The sequence below is a fragment of the Schistocerca serialis genome, chromosome 1 (assembly GCF_023864345.2).
Source record: "Schistocerca serialis cubense isolate TAMUIC-IGC-003099 chromosome 1, iqSchSeri2.2, whole genome shotgun sequence".
Classification (NCBI taxonomy): Eukaryota; Metazoa; Arthropoda; class Insecta; order Orthoptera; family Acrididae; genus Schistocerca; species Schistocerca serialis.
The window spans coordinates 207,177,750-207,202,732 of NC_064638.1; the positions used below are offsets into that span (position 1 = coordinate 207,177,750).

Here is a 24,983-nt window from a genome sequence, read left to right on the forward strand (position 1 = left end):
CGTGTGGGCCCGGGCGTTGTCGTGAATCAGCAAGATCTTTGAGCCCAACTTTCCCCTGCGCTTGTTTTGTATTGCTCTTCTGAGGTTGTGCAGAGTTTTGAAATGCCTTTGAGAGTTTATTGTAGTGCCTCTCTCCAGGAAATCCACAACAATCACACCTTTTCTGTACCAAAAGAGGTAACCACGTGGTTGAAGGCACAGGCGGCCGAATTTTACGACAAAGGAATTTCCAAGCTCGACCATCGCTACGATAAGTGCCTTAATTTAAATGGCAACTATGTAGAAAATTAGTATTTAAGTGTGGCTTTCAACTGCATATAATAAAAAAATTTCCAATACTTTATTTATTTTTAATTCCAAAACGTAATGTACTTTGTGGATAGCCCTCGTATATAATACGTTTCATGCGATTCAGTTTTTGCCAGTATGCATACACGACACTTCTGCCCCCTTTCCTAGGCTGTTCCTCTTCATTTGCTACGCTTGTTGACAACATACTGTTGCTCCATTTGCTGTACATAAATAAATATGCCGCTCGCGAACAAAAATTCTTTAACATTTCCTCCTGATATATCCATTAATTTTCTACCTTGATGTACTAAAATACTGTTGTACAGGAATTTGTATTAAATGCTTTTAAGATGGCGTGTTACAACAGATAGCCACAGCTAGAAAAAATAATTTCCTCGCTGCTCAGTTTTTCTTCTTATTTTTCTTGTGCCTTTGCCCGAAATCGGCACAGGGTCGACACGGTTATTAATGGATTTGGCATGATTAGGTTAAATGGTGGTCAGAGGTCCTCCCCGACGCCACCCCATTATTGTTTGCGAACCGTGTAGCTGAGGCGGGATTTGGGCATCAGCCCGGTACTAACCCAGTGAGACGTAGGAAGCTGCCCAGAAACCATACTCATGCTGGATGGCACATCGACCCCCGTCGTTAATCCGCTAGGCGGATTCGCTCCAGAGCCGACGCAGCAGCAGATCTTAAACAGGCACGGCTACCAGGGAGAAAATTAAACGATCAATTACATTTATCAGCCTCAGGATATACACATGTTACCACAAGCAGTTTCGACATCTTAGCAAGTTATTATCAGACCATCTGTTTCAAAAGAAAGAAAAAGATAGATAGTAAAATACTAGGAAACGTAGTTATATCAATCTGTCTATACACAACTACACATGGAGGAATACGTTACATTTTAACTCACCAGAGAAAACTTAGCAGAGGGCGGGGGGGAAGAAGGTACTCATAGTGTAAACATATCCGCGTTCTGACTGGTCGATCTGAAACGAAGTATCGTTTCAATACTTGTCATCTTTCAGCAACAGGTGCTATATTTCTAGCTTCCCTCTGTACATTCAGAAACCACGAAGCCATGGTTTCTGAACGTACAGAGGGAAGCTGGAAATGTAGCACCTGTAGCTGTAAGTTGATAAGCATTGAAACGATACTTTTGTCCGTATTTTGGAGCTTCTTGCGAACATGGCCAGGAGTCCCGCACTCTTTGAAATGTGCGGAGTGCGGGACAGTTGTGTGTTGCAGATTTAATCGAAAACGTTTCAGTAAGGATCGCCAGCCCGCTTTTGGTTATTGAGACAGGGTTAAAGCTCTCACTAATGTAATGTCATTAACGAAAATTCCTGTCGCAATACAATCACTGTGAGAAAATTTTCCTAGATCCGACCACTGGACTGAAATATTGTCATGTCGTAACCACAACGAAGACAAAATATGAAAGCAGTAACACTTAGCAATGAAGCAAGCTTTTTGCACGAAGACCTACGTACAGCCAGGACAGGAATGAACTCGTGGATGGAGTTCTGCTGTTTATACAGAACATTAGAATACTCCAGAATATACAAACATTACTAACGAAAGAAATTTCGAGAATTTTCAGTATTGATGATTACTAAATAAAAAATAATTACTAGGGGTCAGGTTTCAACTGGCGACATGGGACACGCTAGCCAGTGACGCTGTCGAACAGAGGTATTGCGAAACTCTGCTCTCTCTTGTCCTCCTTGAGATCCATAGCGCTGTAGACAACGGCGCTCTGTACGATGCCATGTTACTTAACTTGAAGAAGGCATTTGACAACGTCCTGCACTTCCGATTAGTCAAAAAAATCCAGCTTACCGAGTATCTTACCAGATTTGCGATTGGGTTGAATACTTCCTTACGGATAGAGCTCAACACTTCGCTCTTAGCGGAACAAAATCGACAAATATAAAGCTAATATGCGGAGTAACCGAGGAAGAGCGTGATACATTTACAATGTATATACAAGGCGTACAAATTTGCTTCCGCCGTTTGCCGATAGGTGGCGACAATGGTAAGCAGCGGTCGAAAGAAACAGATCGCAGACGTCAGGCAGTTAGATTGGACCTCGGTCAACATAACCTCACACAAACATTAGTCGATTTGTGTCTGCATTATAAAGTTGTTCTTGATTGAAAATGTCAGTTTACGAGCCTGATACTCGTCATTTGTGGGAGGTGTTAGTGTTTTGTTTTAATATGAAGAAACCAGCAGCTGAGTCATATCGAATGCTCTCAAGTACGTATGGTAAGGACGTTATTAATGAAAGAACGTGTCGTGAGTGGTTTCAACGCTACAAGAACGGTGATTTTAACGTCGTAGACCGGCATAGTGGTGGAAGAGAGAATGTTTTCGAAGATGCAGAAATGGAGGCACTGCTGAGTGAAGACTCGCGTCAAACTCAAGAAGAATGGGCATGATTAGTGGGAGTGACACAGCAAGCCATTTCAAAACGTCTGAAGGCTATGGGCATAATTCAGAAAGAAGGAACTTGGGTCCCGTGTGAGCTGAAAACAAGAGACGTTGAACAGCGTTTGCGTGTTTGTGAACAGTTGCTTCAGAGGTAAAAACGGAAGGGATTTCTGAATCGCATTGTGGCCGGGAACGAAAAATGGGTTCTTTACGATAATCCTAAAGGCAAAAAATGATGGAGATATCCCGGCCATGCTTCCACGTCGACGGCCGAACCGAATATTCACGGCTCCAAGATCGTGCTCCGTATTTGGTGGGACCAGCTCGGCGTCGTGTTATATGAAGCATTAAAACCAAGTGAAACAATCACAGGCGCGAACGCAATTGATGCGTTTGAGCAGAGCATTAAAAGACAAACGACCTCAATACAGGCGAGAAGCACGATAAAGTGATTTTGCAACACTACAACGCCTCCACGTTGCAAAAGAGGTCAAAACGTACTTGGAAACGTTAAAATGGGAAGTCCTACACCACCTGCCCTATTCACCAGACATTGCTCCCTCCGACTATCACCTGTTTAGATCAATGGCGCATGGCCTGGCTGACCAACACTTCCGATCTCATGAAGAAGTCACAAATTCGATCGATCCGTAGATTGCTACAAAGGATGAACAATTTTTTCGACACGGGATTCGTACACTGCCCGAAGACGGGAGAAAGTAGTGGCCAGCTATGGAAAAGACTTTGAATGATACATGCGTAGCAAATTTATTTCATTGAAGCCTCAAATGTTGGGGAAAAAACGGCGGAAGAAAAGCTTTACACCTTGTATATGATCTAGTAAAAGCGTCGGAAGATTTTTAAGACTGTTCGCATACGATGAGGTTGTCTATAAGAAGGTAGTAACGTCAGGAGACAGTATTTATTTGCAGAATGACCTGCAGCGGAGTGATGAATGGTTACAGCTGTGGCAGTTGACTCTGAAATGTAACGTATTGTGTATGCATAGGAAAAGAAATTCATTACTGTACAAGTACACCATTGATGAAAAATTGCTGGGAGTAACTATGCAGAGCGACTTTAAGTGGGATACCCACTTAAAGGCAGATGCCAGACTGAGATTCATAGGAAGAGTCTTAAGGAAATGTAACTCATTCACGGAGGAAGTGACCTACAAGGCGCTTGTTCTACCGATTGTTGAGTATAGTCCATCAATATGGGATCCTTACTACGTAAGACTGATAGAAGAGATAGAGAAGATCCAACGAAGTGCGATGCGTTTTGTCACAGGTTCGTTTAATCGGCACGAGAGCGTTAGCGAGACACGGAACAAACTTCATTGGCAGACGTTACAACAGAAGTCTTGTACATCACAGAGAGAGTTGGTACTGAAATTTCGTTAGAGCACTTTTCGGGAAGAGCTGGACCCACATACATCTCACGAAATGACCACAACGAGAAAATTCGTGTAATCCGAGCCAATACAGAGTCTTACCAAAACTCATTCTTCCCACGCGCCCTACGCCAGTGTAACAGGGAAGTAGAATCAGTTTTTTCCAGAAGTACCCTCCGTCACGCACCACCAGATGGTTTGCGGAGTATGATGTAAATGTAGATGTAGCGATCTGCTGCGTCGCACCGCATGTAGCACAGCTCGCGGCAATATATTCGCCGCCAACAATTCGATACAATGCTTCCAACTGGCTCCCACCACGCTCCACCGATAATCTTCACAATATAACGGGAAATAGAGAGAAAACGACATAAAACGCACACTGTTGTTTTAAAGGGGAACAAATTAAATTTTTTGTCCTCGGTTATCCCTAGCCAAGTCGTTCAAATAGGCGCGTGCTTCAATACGCCGGTTCCGAGCTTCGGGATAGAGGCCGTCAGGCGGATTAACGACGAGGGCCGGAGTGCAGGCCAGCCTGGATGTGATTTTTAGGCGGTTTGCTACATCCCACTATGTGAATACTGGTCTGGTACCCATGTGCCACCTTAGTTGCACGATTCGCAAACACTTCGAGAACGTTCTCACACATCCACTTGGAGTAACACCAGGTGCAGACAGATAGGATATACAAATTCCGTCCATGGAGGGAGGAAGGGATGGCGACAAGTATGGTATCCCGCCATTCTCTACCACTAACACTGCCACATCCAAAAATTAACATGTGTGAATACGAGATGAGATCAGGAAAACGAAGAATAAGAAGGACTTATCCCTAGGCAAATCCGTCACTTTTATTCAACACCACTTCCAGCCAGCTAATGGATCTACGCTCGGCCCTGAGGCATCACTACACCGAACAGTTCCAATCTGACCAATCCGCAACATTCGCTGAGAAAAACAAGGAAGTGATAAGCAGAAATCTATGACGCACTTCTACTTTCTTTGCACGTTCCGTATAGGAAAAGTAACCACTAACTCCAGACTTTCGAAGTAATAAGCACTAAGTCTGCCCCAGAGAAGCCGCGACTTGCTACCCCATCCCCAAGAGGGCCGACTCTTCGATTAGCTGAGCTCCAAACTACTGCACCACTGCACCCTATTTAACCCCTGTAGCGAATAAGAATGAAGAGTGGAATTAAAGCATTTTGATTGCATATATACAGCGTGGTCAGAAAATGTCTGAAACGCTTGTCGTGATGTTGTAGGGCAGATTGTACTGAGACATAAATGTTGAGAAAAAAATGCGATACGTTGCGCCGTTTCCGGGTTATTTAGCATTTAAGTTAGCCAAGAAGGTCGTTGCGCGCGCGAATTCAAGTTTCTGCTAACGAGACAGAGCATTCGTTAGGTAACTCCGCCCCTGGCAGGCCGCTTGAACGTGAGCGCGCGACGCCCCGATTGGCTACGTTCAGTGGTTAATAACTCGGAAACGGTGCAGCGTGTCGAATTTTTTCTTAACATTTACGTCACGATGCAACCTGCCCTGCAACACTCCTACGAGCGTTTCAGACATTTTGCGACCACCCTGTGTATGAAGATGGTAGCTGTTCTTTCGGACATGCCTGAAAGAACAGATACCTTCGGTGACCATGCAGCTCGTTAGCATGAAATTACAAAGAAATGAATACCTCTAGCTGCATACAGGCGTTGATATAAGTCAACTATGAATATAGTGTGGGACAATAAGTTGAGAATGTGGGTCTCATGGGAGGCGTGCCAGAGATAAGTCCCTGCAGTCGCACTATCCTCTGTGTCCTCGTTGGCTAGCAGGCATGATAGCTCAGCGTGTTCGGTCAAAGGCCTGGCTGGCCTCTGTAATAAACAAAATGAGTAAAGGACTCAACGATCAACTTGAATGGATGTCCTGTGACGTCCGCCCAGACTAAACGCAACGAACGATTCCGAGCAAAATAAAAAAAAGATGGATAGAGCGTCTGCCGTGTAAGCAGAACATCTCGGGTACGAGTCCCGGTCGGGGCACACACTTTCAACTGTCCAACTGTCCCCGTTGACTTATATCAACGCCTGTATGCAGCTAGAGGTATCCATTTTATTGTAATTTTGATTGCACATTTTCGACTCCCGCTTACAGCATTTCCGTATGATGATGCTTCCTCCCAGAACTTTAGAATGTTTCTCTGCAACGGTTGTTGCAAAAAGACACTTACCCCCCACCGCTGCCCTGAAATGACCCTAGTTGGCCTCCACCATCAACCATTTAGGAGGATAAGGAAAGACCAGCATACAACCTTCGGGGCGAACAGAAACCCACTTCCCCTGCAACAAGTAACTGGCCCTTGCGACCATGATGGGGAACAGGACATGTGTACAAGCACAGTAAGAAAATATGTCACAGGTGCTGTACTGGACGAAAGTACACTGGTGGGATCTTTACTTTGTTGCGAGAGGAAACCAAATGGATAGTATATCACATAAAATATTATTTCGCTTTATTATAACATAGATAAGAAGACTTACTTAATTTTGTGCAATCTATTTCCATAGGAATCTCATGAGAATTTACAACTATCTCTGAACATTAACGTATGACCTAATACAAACAAAATACACGTCTCTCAATCATAGCAGGTTTTACAATAACTTTCACATAGAGTTCTGCCTAATACATTGATCACACAGCTGGCCTACGAAGACGATGCTGTCAGCTTAGTTGATGATAAAAAATAGGGGTGATCGGTCCTGTGATCAGCTGTAAGTCGAAGAGCGGTTGCAGTGGCGTAGTGAAACGTTTGCGATCGTAGCTACGCCTGTGTGGCTCATTCGTCGATGTTGATTGCAGTGGTTGTGGTTGCGTTTCGAGGTACCAACATCGCTTTAGTACCTCGCTCTTCGGACTGCACGCCATCAATATTATCAAGTAACGTAGGAAGGTACGGATAAATAGGTACAAAGACCGCCCATCTGCGAACAGGTGTCGTCGCTGACAGCGGAGGTGGAGCGCTTGCGGTGCGCGCCGGCCCCTCCGACGCCGGCGGCGGCAGCGGAGGGCGAAGGCGCGCCCAGCCCGGAGGAGCAGGTGCGCCAGCTGGCGGAGCGGCTGTCCGCCACCAACGCCAAGCTGTGCGACAGCCGCAGCCAGTGCGCGCAGCTGCGCAGGGAACTGCAGCTGGCGCAGCGCGCTCTCGCCAACGAGGTCCGTACCTTGCTCCCTGCTCACTAGTTCACTCCCCCGTACCTTGTGGCCCATTTCCATGCAGCTTCAGAAAGGTATACTTAAATACAGGGTGATCAAAAAGTCAGTATAAATTTGATAATTCAATAAACCACGGAATAATGTAGATAGAGAGGTAAAAATTGACACACGTACTTGGAATGACATGAGGTTTTATTAGAACCGGAAAAAAACAAAGTTCACAACATGTCGGACAGATGGCGCGTGAAAGATCTCTTGTGCGTGTCGTTTGGTGATGATCGTGTGCTCAGCCGCCACTTTCGTCGTGCTTGGCCTCCCAGGTCCCCAGACCTCAGTCCGTGCGATTATTGGCTTTGGGGTTACCTGAGGTCGCAAGTGTATCATGATCGACCGACATCTCTAGGGATGCTGAAAGACAACATTCGACACCAATGTCTCACCGTAACTCCGGACATGCTTTACAGTGCTGTTCACAACATTATTCCTCGACTACAGCTATTGTTGAGGAATGATGGTGGACATATTGAGCATTTCCTGTAAAGAACATCATCTTTGCTTTGTCTTACTTTGTTATGCTAATTATTGCTATTCTGATCAGATGAAGCGCCATCTGTCGGACATTTTTTGAACTTTTGTATTTTTTTGGTTCTAATAAAACCCCATGTCATTCTGAGCATGTGTGACAATTTATACCTCTCTATCTACATTATTCCGTGATTTATTCAGTTTTCAAATTTATACTGACTTTTTGATCACCCGGTACATAACCAGAGACTTTCCCGTTACTCACAGTACTGGGTTGAGTCTAGTTGAACATAACTAAGATCTCACTTCATGTTAATGGCCTATAGTGTTTTGTCTTGCTATCGGAGACTTTAGAAATAAATTTAAGGAAGAGGTTGATACCCGGTACTGGCACAACTACTGGGCCCCTAGGACAGTATTGAGGAGGTCATCTACTATTTACTTTACAACTGACACATTTCCTCTGATCTTGCCCAGCCTTTGATCGCTAGAGTCTGGGCATGCTTCTGAACCTCATAACTTTCAGTTCAAATTAACATCTGATTGCTGTGTAAGTTATATCTGCTATCTGTAATTATTTCCCGAAGAAAAAATTTACAACATAATCTTATAACTTGTGGTTGCATGGATAAATACTAAATCTCATCCAGTGTTAGGGACACATACCTAGTTTTGCTGTGTAAGTTATATCTGCTATCTGTAATTATTTCCCGAAGAAAAAATTTACAACATAATCTTATAACTTGTGGTTGCATGGATAAATACTAAATCTCATCCAGTGTTAGGGACACATACCTAGTTTGCGAGGCCGGACGGAGTGGCCGAGCGGTTGTAGGCGCTACAGTCTGGAACCACGCGACCGCTATGGTCGCAGGTTCGAATCCTGCCTCGGGCATGGATGTGTGTGATGTCCTTAGGTTAGTTAGGTTTAATTAGTTCTAAGTTCTAGGCGACTGATGACCTCAGAAGTTAAGTCACATAGTGCTCAGAGCCATTTGAACCATTTTTCTAGTTTGTGACCAAGCGAAGTGACGCAGCGGTGACAAGGTGGATTCGCATTTGGGAGGACAGTGGTTCAAATACACATTCGGCCACCTAAATGTACATTGTTTGAGATAAATACCGGGATGACTGCTTTCAAAATGAAATAGTTGATTTTCTCTAATGACATCGTCATAGAAGCGTCGTTAAACCCCTAACCTTCTGTCCTCGCTACGTTATGTTAGTATTACGCAAATCTATATTTGTTAGTGATTACCTTTACTTACATGCGCAGCGTATGAAAAGGTCATGTTGCTACACTGTGTAGAGGCACTCTGCAGTACTGGCAGTAGCTTGTGAGGTTTCTCCAGGATACTGTGATTCTGTTGGAGTGCATGCAGCTTGATTCACATAAATACTTCTGGCACCACTAACTAATCCCCCCTTCCATATTCCACTCCCGAATGGTAAATGGGAAGAAAAATGGTTGGTAAGGGTCTCATTAGCTCCGATTTCTATAATTTTCTCGTCGTCGTCGCATCCCGAAATGTATGCAGAAGGTAGTAATATCTTGTCCGATTCTTCCCGGAAAGTGTTCACTAGAAATTTCGATAATGAACCTCTCCATGATGCACAACACCTCTCTTACGGCGTCTGTCACTGGAATTTGTTGAGCATTTCTGTAATGCCATCGCGTCAATCAAACAATCCCATGACAACATTCACCGCCCTTCGTTGAATGTTCTCTATCACTTCTATCAGTCCTAGCTAGTAAGCCTTCAGAATGGTTCAGTTGGCTCCAAGCACTATGGGACTTAATATCTGAGGTCATCAATCTCCTAGACTTAGAACTACTTAAACCTAGCTAATCTAAGGACATCACACACGTCCATGCCCGAGGCAGGATTCGAACCTGCGACCGTAGCAGCAGCGCGGTTCCAGACTGAAGCGCCTAGAACCGCTCGGCCACAACTGCCGGCACCTGGTAAGCGTTCCAGAAGGGACAGCGATATGCACATCTGCAGATGACGATAGCTTAGTGTACACATAGTAAAAAGGCAGTGTGTTGGTGGAGTTGTCATTTATGCTCAGATGATTCGTGTGGAAAGGTTTATGACGTGATAATGGCTGCACAACGGGAATTAACAGCCTATCAATGAGGAATGGTAGTTGGAGCTAGACGCATGGGGTTGTGGCAGTGCCCTCTTGCAATGCTTTGCCGTTCCTGGATGACCAGAGGTTGATGTGAAAGAAGGATGGCCGGTTCCGTCTCACTACAACATAAAATGCACACGTAGTTAAAATAAACTTTACTACAGGAACCAATCGAGCACTTAACTTCAATGACCTCCAGTCTGAAGTTCTGTGATTAACTGCAAACAAATAATATGTACTAATTCTTTAATCTTGTCCGCATCCATATTGCAACTATATGCAAGACTAACGTTCCCCCACAGCTAGCTAAGGAGCCAGGCGACGACTGTCACTGTGAAAGACTAGAGCACAGTCCGACCTATTGAAGTCCAATGCGAACTGAGTCCTGATGTGACGTACTGAAACTGGGAGAAAGTGAGGCAGCTCGGTCGGCGGCGGTGGCCTATATGCACGCTGCCCAGGGGGTGTTTCGGAAGTCCTTAGGGAATTCAATATTCCGATATCCACAGCGTCAAGAGCGTGCCGAGAATACCAGATTTCAGGAACTACATCTCACCACCGATAACGCAGTGGCCAACAGCCTTCACTCAACGACCGAGATCAGCGACTTTTGCGTAAAGCTGTCAGTGCTAACAGACAAGCAGCACTGCGTGAAATAACCGTAGAAGTCATTGTGGGACGTACGACAAACGCATCCATTAGGACAATGTGGAGAAATCTGGCGTTAATGAGCTATGGCAGCAGACCACCGGCGCGAGTGTCTTTACTAAGAGCGCGACATCGCCTGCAACGCCTCTCCTGGGCTCATCACCATAACGATTGGATCCTAGAAAACCGTGGCCTGGTCAGATGAGCCCCTATGACAGTTGGTAAGAGCTGATGATAGGTGTGTGTGTGTGTGTGTGTGTGTGTGTGTGTGTGTGTGTGAAATCTTATGGGATTTAACTGCTGAGGTCATCAGTCCCAAAGCTTACACACTACTTAACCTAAATTATCCTAAGGACAAACACACACACCCATGCCCGAGGGAGGACTCGAACCTCCACCGGGAGTAGCCGAACAGTCCATGACTGCAGCGCCTCAGACCACTCGGCTAATCCCGCGCGGCTGATAGGTTGGTGCAAATGGCTCTGAGCACTATGGGACTCAACTGCTGAGGTCATTAGTCCCCTAGAACTTAGAACTAGTTAAACCTAACTAACCTAAGGACATCACAAACATCCTTGCCTGAGGCAGGATTCGAACCTGCGACCGTAGCGGTCTTGCGGTTCCAGACTGCAGCGCCTTTAACCGCACGGCCACTTCGGCCGGGCGGCTGATAGGGTTCAAATGTAGCGCAGACGCCACTAAGACCTTGACCCAAGTTGGTGGTGGCTCCATAATGGTGTGGGTTTGTTGACATGTAATAGACTGGGTCCTCTGGGCCTTCGGTTACTTGGAGACCATTTGCAGCCATTCATGGACTTCATATACCCAAACAAAGATAGAATTTTTACGGACGACAAGGCGCGATATCAGTAGGCCACAATTGCTCACGACTGTATTGAACAACGTTCTGGACAGATCGAGCGAATGGTTTGGCGATCCAAATCGCAGAACATGAATTCCATAGAACATTTACGGACATTATGGAGAGGTCAGTTCGTGTGCAGGATCCTGCACCAGCAGCACTTTAGCAATTATGGACTGCTATAGAGGCAGCACAGCTCAATATTTATGCAGGGGCTTCCAACGACTTGTTGAGGACATGCCGCGTCGAGTTGCTGCACTACCCCGGCCAAAGGAGTCCCGAACAGTATCAGGAAGTATCCCATGATTTTTTGCCACCGCAGTGTATCTGGTCATTCCAGTTAAGGTCGCTCTGGATAGTTACGTCTAATTACGGGAGATACTATTTCCAGCAATTTGTCATCAGTAGTGTATTGTACAGAAGTGGATTTTTTCCCCCTGTGTACGTACACTATTATACATTTATCGACGTTTAGAGTCATTTGCCAGAGCCTGAACCATTCACGAACGCTCTGCAAGTCATTCTGCTAATGGATACCGTCTTCTGGCGGTGCTAATTTCTCATGGACAAATCGCATCATCTGCAGTCTTAAAGATGTTCCGACACTTCCTTTTATATCACGCCTTAGGCGCCGGCCGGAGTGGCCGAGCTGTTCTAGGCGCTACAGTCTGGAATCGCACGACCGCAACGGTCGCAGGTTCGAATCCTGCCTCGAGCATGGATGTGTGTGATGTCCTGAGGTTAGTTAGGGTTAAGTAGTTCTAAGTTCTAGGGGACTGATGATCTCAGATGTTAAGTCCCACAATGCTCAGAGCCATTTCAACCATTTTATTTGATGATGTTTGGTTTGTGGGGTGCTCAACTGTGCGGTCATCAGCGCCCGTACAAAGTCCCAAATTTTGCGCACTCTGGTTTGTACAAAATCCAATCTAGCAGCTGTCATGAAAGACGATGTTGATGAAATAATGGGGATAACACAAACACCCAGTCCCCAGGCAGAGAAAATGGCTATATCGTTTAAGCGAACACAGAACGTTATTGCGCCATACTCCTCGTACCACCTCCACTGGTTGGTAACCGAAATGCAGAGAGCGTCTACGGAATACAGCCTTACTACCAACCTACCAATACGAGAGTACTGTCACCTGTGGACATCAAACCCTCTTTCTTCAAATACCCATGGCACAGATAGGAAACTATCATGGAAACTACAGGGAAAAAAATCAATGTCAGTCCTTGTTGATTAGCTGTTGTACGTGTGCAGAGTGTTTATTCATCTCAATCAATACATCAGTCGCGCAGGTTGGCCCAGACTTTGACAGCACCAAAACCAGGTGGCGTGAGGCGACAGCCGCAGTGGCGCCGCTCAGCAGGATGCGGCGGCACGGCTCGTGTTGTAGCCAGCCATGTCCCAAACGGTGCTACGTCACCTACTGGATGATCACAGCTGGCCCAGCACTTGTCACACAAAGTGGCAGGGAAGGGAAGAGGCACGCCTTGGCCCGGAACCAAGGACCTCAATGTAGGATGCGGCCTCAGTGGCCCACGGATGCAAGTCTGCAGTAGCAGAGAGAATGCATCTAGGTAAGCAGGGGCTCAGCAGCAAGTTAGTTTCAGGTGCGATCTCTGGACCTAAGGAAGGTGCCCAGAAGTCGGCTGAAGTCAGCCAGAAGGTAGCCTCTGGGTGGAATGTGCCGACAACATGGTCTATAGGGATGTCATTGACACCACTATTTTATTTCAAAACTTTCACTTTATACTTTAAATTCTTTTCTCTGAAATTCACCTTCTCATCATTTTTCTAGGTCTCTTTTGGAAAATTCACGAACGGGACTAAACCACTGAGGTATACGATTTTTGTATTTCCCTAACATATAAGCTATAAAAGTCTTTTACCTTTGTCCTCTCTGAATCTTGAAAATAGTGTCAAAACACTCCAGGTTGCTTCTGCAAGGCTTATGTTGCTCATGAATCTGCACCCTGAGCCTCTTTCTTGCATCTCTAAACCTTCCATTTCACTTCTGGTTTTTGTATGATTTATAGATGTAAATGTGCCAACGTTTTAGACAGCTTTCATCTATCGTGTTTCAGGAAAAAGAAATGAAATGAAAATCTTCCGCAGTCACCAAGACTATGTAATAACTACAATACTCTGACAAACAAGTTTTTGTTAAAACAGTAAAGAACATAATGCAACAGGACATATGGTTTTACGTTAAGACAGAAATATAGAATAAAACATCTTTCTGTCTAATTAAGTGCAGGTTGGCTGACAAAAAATAAACAAAAATTCCCTCATTGGCGCGACTCAGTGCGACTTTACAGACGTGCCTCGTTTTTACGCTGTATATGTAGAAAAACCATCCACATTTCTATCAGTAGCCGCTTTTACCTTAAAGCATTTCTGCAGTGTCAAGACAGTTCGTCATGACAATGCGTGACCTTCTGTCGCAAATCAAATCATGCAACTTCTCGCTCAGTTAATTATTACCTGGGTATCACATCTGCCTTATAATCCTCGTATTGCACTGTATGATTTTTTTATTCGCATCACAAAAGGCAAAGCTTTAGGAGAATTTGATTTGAGATCTCTGAAGCAGTGTTCAACAAAAGTGAGGCGATTCTCAACGAACTGAGAAAGAATGGCATGTACCATGTGTTCAAGGACTGGCAGGGACGATATGAAAAGGGTATTCAAGTAGGATGTGAGTACTTTCAAAAAGATCGTGTAAACACTGAAATGGAGTGATAATTATTTGTGAAAAAAATCAGTCTCAGCCTTTGTTGAACAGTCGTCGTAAATAGACGCTACCATGGTGAAGACGGTTGGAAAGAATACATTGTTAACTAGCATAGAGGACAAGTGCCAAGTAAGACGATGTGGAGTGCTGTAGACGATAACATGCCACGTCGCCTCCTCTGTGTTGAGGGCTATCTGAACTGCAACAGCTACATCAGGGAGGTTTCAGAATCCATGGCTGTACACCTCCTGCAGCAGCTTCGCATGCCATATCTCAGCAGGACAATGTGAAGCACTTATCCAAGATGGGTAGGTTATGTTTGGCCAGCAGCTTGTTCTTTCTGGTCCTCCTGCAACCACTATTGATGCTATGTCTTTGCAGCTACAAACCTCATAGCAGTATGTTGCACAGTACCATATCTGCTCCCTCTTTGATTCCATGCCATTACATGTAGATGTCCTAACTGCTGTATGTGGCGGCTTCACATCATACTGAATTCTCATGGCCAAAGTACATATACAGTTCCGTAATTCTAATCATTTGTGTACTCTCATGTCTCGAATATTTGGAATAAATTTGATTGTAATTATACACTACTGGTCATTAAAATTGCTACACCAAGAAGAAATGCAGATGATAAACGGGTATTCATGGGACAGATGTATTATACTAGAACTGACATGTGATTACAGCTTCACGCAGTTTGGGTGCATAAATCCTGCCCATGCGGCTTCAACACGATACCACAGTTCATCAAGAGTAGTGACTGGCGTGTTGTGACGAGCCAGTTGCTCAGCCACCAATGATCAGACGTTTTCAATTGGTGAGACATCTGGAGAATGTGCTGGCCAGGGCAGCAGTCGAACATGTTCTGTATCCAGAAAGACCCGTACAGGATCTGCAACATGAGGTCCTGCATTAACCTGCTGAAATGTAGGGTTTCACAGGGATCGAATGAAGGGTAGAACCATGGGTCGTAACACATCTGAAATGTAACGTCCTCTGTTCAAAGTGCCGTCAATGCGTACAATAGGTGACCGAGACGTGTAACCAATGGCACCCCATACGATCACAACAGGTGATACGCCAGTATGGCGATGACGAATACATGCTTCCAACATGCGTTCACCGCGATGTCGCCAAACACGGATGCGACCATCATGATGCTGTAAACAGAACCTGGATTCATCCAAAAAAGAGACGTTTTGCCATTCGTGCACCCAGGTTCGTCATTGAGTACACCATCGCAGGCGCTCCTGTTGTGATGCAGCGTCAACAGTAACCGCAGCCATGGTCTCCGAGCTGATAGTCCATGCTACTGCAAACGTCGTCGAACTGTTCGTGCAGATGGTTGTTGTCTTGCAAACGTCACCATCTGTTGACTCAGGGATTGAGACGTGGCTGCACGATCCGTTACAGCCATGTGGATAAGATGCCTGTCATCTCGACTGCCAGTGATACGAGGCCGTTGGGATGCACCATGGCGTTCCGTATTACCCTCCTGAGCACACCGATTCCATATTCTGCTAACAGTCATTGGATCTCGAACAACGCAAGCAGCAATGTCGCTATATGATAAACCGCAATCGTGATAGGCTACAATCCGACCTTTATCAAAGTCGGAAATGTGATGGTACGCATTTCTCCTCCTTACACGAGGCATCACAACAACGTTTCATCAGGCAAAGCCAGTCAACTGCTGTTAGTGTATGAGAAATCGGTTGGAAACTTCCCTCATGTCAGCACGTTGTAGGTGTCGCCACCAGCGCCAACCTTGTGTGAATGCTTTGAAAAGCTACTCATTTGCATATCACAGCATCTTCTTCCTGTCGGTTAAATTTCACGTCTGTAGAATGTCATCTTCATGGTGTAGCAGTTTTAATGGCCGGTAGTGTATGTCTCGTTCGTTGTGTTGCAATTTTCACAAATAGTGGCGTAATTAGTTAACATGTCTGTTACTTTGAGCAGTTAGTGAAACATTAGTTTCCATTATATCTTTTTCATTACAGAAGTACTTATGTTTGAAATGACTATAATTACTCTCATAAGTTTGTGCCACCGAAAATAAAATAAGATTTTACAGACAGACTATTGGTGTATGACTCACTGTGTGCCATTTTTCTTTTTAATTGCTGTCCTGTAAAATTTACTGATGTAGATATACCTACTTTTCCACCTACAGCCGTTAGACAGTGAGCGTTTTTTGTTGTGGTGCGCGTGGGTAGATGAGTATGCCTGGCAGGTGGGGGAGGCGGTGGCAGTGTCTCAGCTGGGGTCGTTCCGCGGGCGCGCGCAGCAGATCCTGCAGCTGCAGCGGCGCGTGGCGGAGCTCCAGGACAGGCTGTCTCAGCAGCAGCAGCAGCCGGGGCAGGCCGCCTCCAGCAGCGGAGACCACGGCGTCAGCCCGGCGCAGAGCCAGGTGAGGCGCGGCTGACGTGTCGCTGATGCAGCCGGACACTGCTGTGTGAAGTTGAGACAATGCGGTAGAGTGCGCACGAAGTGAGTTGGTCCCTACCAGCGCAGATGGTGCACAGGGGTGTGGACAAGGATAACTTATAAGCTACAGCTAGTGAGTCTGCAAATGAGTACGACGAATAATTCGACAAATACAGACATTCACGCAATTAATAAAGGAAATGAGTTCCCTCTATGGGTAATGATAACTGCGAATATTTTACGAGTAAAAACGTCTTGATCCGTTATAAAATTTGCTTTACTACGACGTTTCTGCTACTGCCGTCTTCAGACGTTGGCTATTAAGACGAAAGGAGCAAACAGAGAGACAGGCGTTTGTTATAGGTAGACAACTAGCTAACGAAAGATAAGAAAAAGTTACAAAATATTCTCAATGTTGCACCCACCAAAAGCTTAAAACTTATAAAGAAATTTCTACGTCAGTACCACCTAATGGAAACATCAACTGACAGCTTGTTTCAAAATTTTTTTACAAAGATGTAACTTAAAGTCGACAAGTAGCTTTAGTATTCGAGATGTTGCCGTCAGATTTTATTGTTTTATTATATTATGTACTTTTTGTCTCTTCTTACTTACAAAAATACAGATTATCTTTAAAACATACGCAACCACTGCCAAAGTATAAAACACGGTTTAAATGTGTGTAGGTCCATTCTTTATAATAGCTAATTTGACCAGCAGGCAATTATACTCATCTCTCTTTGCCTAAGTATTAAAAGACAAAGTAATATATAAATAATCAAATCAAATAAAATTTGAAGGCAACATACCCAATCCATAAACAAAGAATCACCTAAAGCAATACAAGATCGACCACAGAGTGCCACAAAGGAATGTCATAAAAAAGGTAAAAAATGTAGTATAAGGGACAACGTCACTTACTTTCACACTGACAACGTAAAATTAAAAACACGTGTGACGTGGAAGTTTAAATACAAAATTTTATTTTTATTTTTCGTGGGCATCTTCCCTGAAGAAGTGAAGCCTTGAGAAGTACTTTTAGCTTTGTTTCCTCTCCTTCTCCTTTATTTTATTTATTGTGCGACACGTGTAGCTAACCCTTGTTACAATCCCACTTTTTAATGACATCAGTGCTCCTTTGTTTTCCTCTTACAACATGAAATCTAATGGAATTGCATAGATTATAAGTGCCTTATTAAGAAGAAGTTTCGCTGGACATACGGTGCACTAAAACTGTGTTGTCATTCCATGTAGTAAAGAGATAGCAACGGGAACAATCGAAATGGGTAGATGCACATATGTCAGTCAGCAGGGGCGAGAACCCCTTATGGGACAGAGGGGTGGGGTCAGTGAGTGCTCAGGATGAGAATGCAGTTCTGCGCAAGCGTCAAGTTACTTTGCATAGCGTCTGCAGCAGGTTACCCAGGCGTAGACACATTATAACTAACATTCATAAAATGTAGCAGTAGCATCATGTGTATTACTGTTTAGAAAGGCATTGACTTCAGCCTCACTGACATTGGCCTCTTGTAAGCTCCACATTACTGTTTGGAAAATTTATTATTTCTGCTTGATTCGAGTTTTTTACTCTGAGTTTATGCCTATGGTACATCTGCCAAATTTGGAGTAAGAACCATCCCCGAACTTTATGTGCAACGGTAATTAACATTGCGTGGTAAGATCCTATCGCTCATCCTGTATTGTTCCTTAGCTTCAACATATCTGATAGGACTAAACTACTGAAGTAAATATGTTAAATGGGAGTCATTCTAACTTGTAGTTCAGAACACAAAGATAATAGCGTCTGTACTGAAAACAGTCATACGATGCAGTTGACAACCATTGCCTGCTCTCACTCGTCTAGGACCACTGCGAGACTATAAATTATAATAATAAATATTCTTTTAATTCTCACAACCAAATGAAATTTAACGACAAATACAGACATTCACACAATTAATAAAGGAAATGAGTTCCCTCTATGGGTAATGATAACTGCGAATATTTTACGAGTAAAAACGTCTTGATCGGTTATAAAATTTGCTTTACTACGACGTTTCTGCTACTGCCGTCATCAGACGTCGGCTATTAAGACGAAAGGAGCAAACAGAGAGTTTATGCCTATGATACATCCGCTGAATAGAATTCTGTTAGGAAATGAGACATTAAAAGTAGTAGTTGCTATGTGGACAGCAAAATGATAATGGCCGAAACAGAAGTGATATAAAATGCATAAATCATTTCCGAAAAGTAGGAGTTTTTAACATCTGACGTGAATTTAAGTGTTAGGGAGATTCTTCTGAAGTATTTTTCTTGAGTATAGTCTTGTATGGAAATGAAAGATAGACAATAAGACGTTCACACGGAATAGCATGGAAGAATTTGAAATGTACACAGATGCTAAATATTAGAAAGGTAGATCGAAAAACAATTGTGGTGATACTGAATCCATTTAGGGAAAAAACAAAGGCATGGATGTGTGTGATATCCTTAGGTTAGCTAGGATTAAATAGTTCTCGGGGACTGATGACCTCAGATGTTAAGTCCCATAGTACTCAGAGCCATTTGAACCATTTAAGGAGGTATTGAATAGAATTGGAGAGAAGAGAAATTTATGGCAGAGCTTGACTAGAAGATGGGGTCAGTTCGTAGGGCTTATTCTGAGGCATCAAAGGATCACGAATTTAGTACTGGAGGGCAGCGTGGAGGGTAAAAATCGTAGAGGGAGACCAAGAATACACTAAACAGTTTCAGAAGGATGTAGGTTACAGTAGGTACTGGGAGATGAAGAAGCTTGCACAGGATAGAGTAGCATGGAGAGTGCATCAAACCAGTCTCTGGACTGAAGATCTCAACAATAACAACAACTGCTAGTTATTACGCCAAGCATTTATTTTCTGCAAATCCTCATTGATTTATTCACAACTTTCGTGTGGTACTACTTTCCTGTAGTCTAAAGCATCATCGGCAAACAGTCTAATGCCGCTGTCAATACCATCAACAAGATCGTTTATGTAAATCGTAAAAAGCAGCGGACTTATTACACTGCCCTGAGGCACACCTGATGTTACGCTTGTTTCCGTTGAAGTCACCCCATTCAGGACGACATACTGCTCCCTGTCTGTTAGAAAACTATCGATCCAACGGCATATATCATCGGACCGGCCATAAACGCGCACTTTTTGGAGCAAGCGACAGTGCGGAACTGAGTCGAACGCCTTTCGAAAGTGGAGAAATATGGCTTCAACTTGGGAGCTGGTATCTGCAGTCTGTTGTATCTCATGCACAAAGAGAGTCAGGTGTGTCTCGCATTACCGCTGTTTCCTAAAACCGTGCTGGTTTTTGAAGATGAACTTCTCAGAGTCTAGAAAGGTCATTATGTCTGAACACAAAATATGTTCCATGATTCTACAACAAATCGATGTCAGTGAAACTGGCCGGTAATTATGTGCATCCGATTTTCTACCCTTTTTATAGATTGCTATGACCTGGGCCTTCTTCCAGTTCCATGGAAGTTTCCGCTGTTCCAATGATCTCTGATAGATGATGGATAAGAATGGTGCTATATTTGTAGCACAGTCAACATAAAATCTTACATTTCATTAACGGCTGTATCTTATGACTGCATTGAGATAGAAACGTAAATTTTTTAAGCATGTAAAGGGTCATAGGCCTTAGTACGTGACATAAATCTCAACTGAAAACATCTATCCGTTCCCAGATAATTGGACTGCTAACAATCGGACGGACAGACGGATAATAAAGTGATCCTATAAGGGCTCCGTTTTTACCGATTATGGTACTGAATCCTAAGAATGAAAGAAATAGGTGGCCATAAACGACAGTTGAGAAATACAACAGTGCTGACCATGAACTCTGCTGGTAAGGCAACACTTTACACAAGGTACTGGCGGCCGCGGGGCAGAAAGGAACGAGCGAATCAGCCGTTTGCCCACTGCTCGCCTTACCGCTCGCAGATATTCTTCTGATCTACTGTATACTTTTCAAAAAAATGGTTCAAATGGCTCTGAGCACTATGGGACTCAACTGCTGAGGTCATTAGTCCCCTAGAACTTAGAACTAGTTAAACCTAACTAACCTAAGGACATCACAAACATCCATGCCCGAGGCAGGATTCGAACCTGCGACCGTAGTGGTCTTGCGGTTCGAGACTGCAGCGCCTTTAACCGCACGGCCACTTCGGCCAGCTGTATACTTTTCATCCTCAAAAACCAAACATACCATTGTTGTTGAAGAATGCATTGTTAATTTTACGGTCGCTCAGATTTCTAGTGTCTTAAAGCATCTGTGTACGATAATAAGCAGAAATACGGCATACACACTGCGGTGACAAAAGTCATGGGACACCTCCTAATATATCGTCGGACCTCCTTTTTCCTTGCGTAGTGCACCAGCTCAACGTGGCATGGACTCAACAAGTCGTTGGAAGTCCCCTGCAGAAATATTGAGCCATGCTGCCTCTATAGCCGTCCATAATTGCGAAAGTGGTGCAGTACTTTGTGCACGAACTGACCTCTGAATTATGTCCCATAGATATTCTATGGGATTCTTGTTGGGTGACCTGGGTGATCAAAACGTTCGCTCGAATTTTCCATAATGTTCTTAAAACCATTCGTGAAGAATTCTGGCCGGTGACAAATACATCTTTGGGAACATGACGTCCGTGAATGGCTGCAAATGGTCTCCAAGTAGCCGAACACAGCCATTTCCCGTCAATGATCGCTTCAGTTGGACCAGAGGACCCGTATATTCCACGTAAACACAGCCCACACCATTATCGAGCCACAACCAGCTTTGCAAAGTACCTTGTTGACAACTTCTGTACGTGGCCATAGCGGAACCCTATCATCAGTTCTTACCAACTGAAATCGGGACTCATCTGACTAGGACATTGTTTTCGAATCGTCTAGGGTCCAAACGATACAGCCCGGGAGAGGCGCTGCAGGCAGTGTCGTGCTGTTAGTAAAGGTACTACCATCCTACATTGATTTCTGCAGTTACTTAACGCACAGATGCTTGTCTGTTAGCACTGACAACTCCACGCAAACGCCGCTCCTCTCGTTCATGAAGTGAAGGCCGTCGACCACTGAGTTGTCCGTGATGAAAGGTAATGGAGAAATTTGTATGCACGGCACACTCTTGACACAGTAGATTTCGGAATATTGAATTATCAAACGATTCCCGAAATGGAATGGGCCATGCGTCGAGCTCCAAATACCATTCCGCATTCATAGTCTGTTGAGTAGCTCCGTGTGGCCTTAATCACATCCGAAACCGTTTAACATCAATCATCTGAGTACAAATGACAGCTCTGTCAATGCATTGCCTTTTTATACCTTGTGTCAGCGATGCTAGCACCTTCTGTATATGTGTGTATCGCTGTCCTATGACTTTCGTCTTCTCAGTGTACTTTAAGCCTTCTACTTCGTTCATTTCTTCTTGAAGACATCACAGGTACATTTCATTATCTATGTGTACAAGTTCTTGATACCAACGATAAAATAGGGTAAAAAAATTTATCAAAGGACCATCTAAAGCCTCAAACATCAATTATGTATATATGAAGCCTGAAGAAACAACTGAAAATTTGTAGTAAGACCGTGATTCGAACCTATATTTCCTACTCACTGGGCAGGTGGGTTAGCCACTACGCCATCCTAGAACAATGATTTGGCAAAACTTCACGGATTACCCTAGCACGCCTCCATCCTCAGTGCAAACTCCCATTCACAACTCAGCCCACTTGGTATTCCCCCTAAATTCGAACAACATTGCAGAGGCTCTGCAACTGTATTGGAATAACAACTCAGTATCGAAAGAAACGGCGGATCCCGCCTGAAACCCAGGCATAGTTGCTTTCATCAAATAAGACTTTACGGTTGCAGCGACCTTTTAAAGTCTCAGACATCTATCAAGCGTATATGCAGACTGAAGCGACGAATGAAAATACTGTTCGAGTTTAGTGAGAATACCAAGTGAGCTGAGCTGATGCGTGAATGTGAATTTGGATTGAGGAGGGAGCCGTGTTAGGGTAGTCTCTGCAATTGTACAAAGCTATTGTGCTAGGATGGCGTAGTGATAAACGTATCTGTATAGTGAGCAGCAGGTCCGGGTTCAAATGTAGCCTTGGTACAAAGTTTCGTCCGTCGCTTCAGTCTGCACATGTACGGCAAAGGCATTTATGTTTTCTTTGATATGTAACTGTGCAACGAAACAACTGCCTTGACTTTCAATAAATAAACGTGGCAGCTGGCGTAAATATTAATTTGTTTCTTCCTTGTGTACCATTTTGATAGACATTAGTGAAATATTGAGATCTCAGTTACCGTGGCAGGTGGCACAGCCTTTCGCTAGGAACTAAATCCACCAACATCGTCGTGCACTTGCACTACTCTGATAATGTAGCATATCGAACTAACAACTTTTTTCCCAGAAACTTCCGTGATCTGGACCAGATGTGCGACATTAGTTGTTGGACAGAGTGTTGTTGTTGGCGCAGCTGCTGCAGCAGATGGAAAAGGAGCGGCGGGCGGCGCACGAGCAGACGGTGGCGTCGCTGCGCGAGACGCAGCTCCAGCTGGAGGACTCCAGGAGGCGGCTGGAGGGGCAGCGCGCCCGCACCAAGGTGCTGGAGGCGGAGCTGCGCGACCTCAAGCAGAAGGTAACCCGACCCACAGCCTGCCAAACCAGCTCCCTGTCTGCATCACTGCTTGTCAGTCGTGCCCGTAATGTGTGCTGGAACCACATAACCACTCCAGCACTTCCTAGCCAAAGGCGACAGCTACAGTTTAACTATCGCGTTGTCACTGCTGGAACCACTAACCACTCCGGAACTTCCTAGCCAAAGGCAACAGCTACAGTTTAACTATCGCGTTGTCACTGCTGGAACCACTAACCACTCCGGAACTTCCTAGCCAAAGGCAACAGCTACAGTTTAACTATCGCGTTGTCACTCACATAGCTTTAGAATGAATTATTCACTCTTTCGTCGAGTGTGCACTGAACTGACACCACCTGGCAGGTTAAAACTGTCTTAGTCTTGGGATAAAACCTCAGCCATGGTTTTACAGACTGAATTATCCAGACACACTTACCGTTTCGGTCCAGCAATCGGTTTTAATTTGCCAGAAAGTTTCAAATCGGCGTTTTCATTCTGGACGCAATCCTCTAGACTGTGGCTAAGCTATTTCTCCAGAATATCCCTTCTATCGTAAGTGCTAGTACCACAAGGTATGCAGGAGGAGTTGTGTGAAGTTTGGAAGACTGGAGAGAGGTACCGGAGGGAAAAGTCAGGCTCTCAGTCATAAACTGCCGGCAAATTTCGCTCACATGGTCAAAACGTGTTCGCCAAATTAGTTAATAAAGCATTACTTCTTAATAGAGATGTGCAAATATCAGATACCCGACGTTGCTTCAGAAATGGAAGATCAAATTCAGGTTATAGGCTATTTTCAGACTAACACTCATAAACGAAGAAATAAGAGAGTTTAGTTTAGCAATTTACCACACGTTTGCAGACTAGGAGAAGACATTTAAAACAGCGAAATGACACTTATTACGGGAACCACTGTAAACTAGACTAATCCCAGTGCACTTAATATCAGCTGTTCAATCACTGTACGTGAATAAGAAGTTAAAGATTTATCCTCTAAAATGAAACAGTTCCACAAAACATTAACCAAAGAGTAAGATCTTCATCATCGTTAGTGTTCTGCTAAAAGGCAGATTTTCACATGGTAGTTCTCCAGGCTGTCTGGTCTTCTGCCATCCTTTTCAGGTCCACGTAATTTCCTCTTCCCTTTGTGCCGTCTATCATCTTGTATCTCCTTCTTCCTCTCAGTCGTCCCCACAAACCAGTCCTCCCAAAGCATCTGCTAAGCGAGCTCTCCCCTCTCAGTGACTGTCCCAACCAGTTACTTTTCCTTTCTCTTATAACCTTCAGGAAACATCTTCTCTCACCAACCTTTCCAATACTCTTTCGTTACTCACTCTTTCCATCCAGCTTATCCTCTTCATTCTCCTCCACATCCACATCTCAAATGCTTCTAACCATTTTTCATCCTCACGTCTCAGTGTCCCTGTTCCAGCCCCTTATAGTGCCACACTCCAGACAAAACATTAGCCAAGCCTTTTCCTTAGGCCTTTATCTAATTTGCCACATAACAGTCTTCTCTTTCTGTTGCATGCCTCCTTCGCTATGGCAATTCGAGTTTTCACCTCCTGGTGACATCTCAAGTCTTCAGTTATTGTGCTTCCAGGATATTTAAATGC

General features: G+C 44.3%; 1 protein-coding gene across 1 annotated transcript in view; it reads left to right on the forward strand.

Annotated features, from left to right (window-relative positions):
* LOC126460106 (coiled-coil domain-containing protein 13-like) overlaps nucleotides 1-24,983 on the forward strand; it is a 79,352-nt gene that overhangs the window by 24,501 nt on the left and 29,868 nt on the right. Inside the window, exons 4-6 of the mRNA XM_050095904.1 lie at nucleotides 7,122-7,343; nucleotides 16,498-16,674; nucleotides 23,212-23,373. Coding sequence (XP_049951861.1) covers nucleotides 7,122-7,343; nucleotides 16,498-16,674; nucleotides 23,212-23,373 — 561 coding nt within the window. The remainder of the gene's footprint in view (nucleotides 1-7,121; nucleotides 7,344-16,497; nucleotides 16,675-23,211; nucleotides 23,374-24,983) is intronic.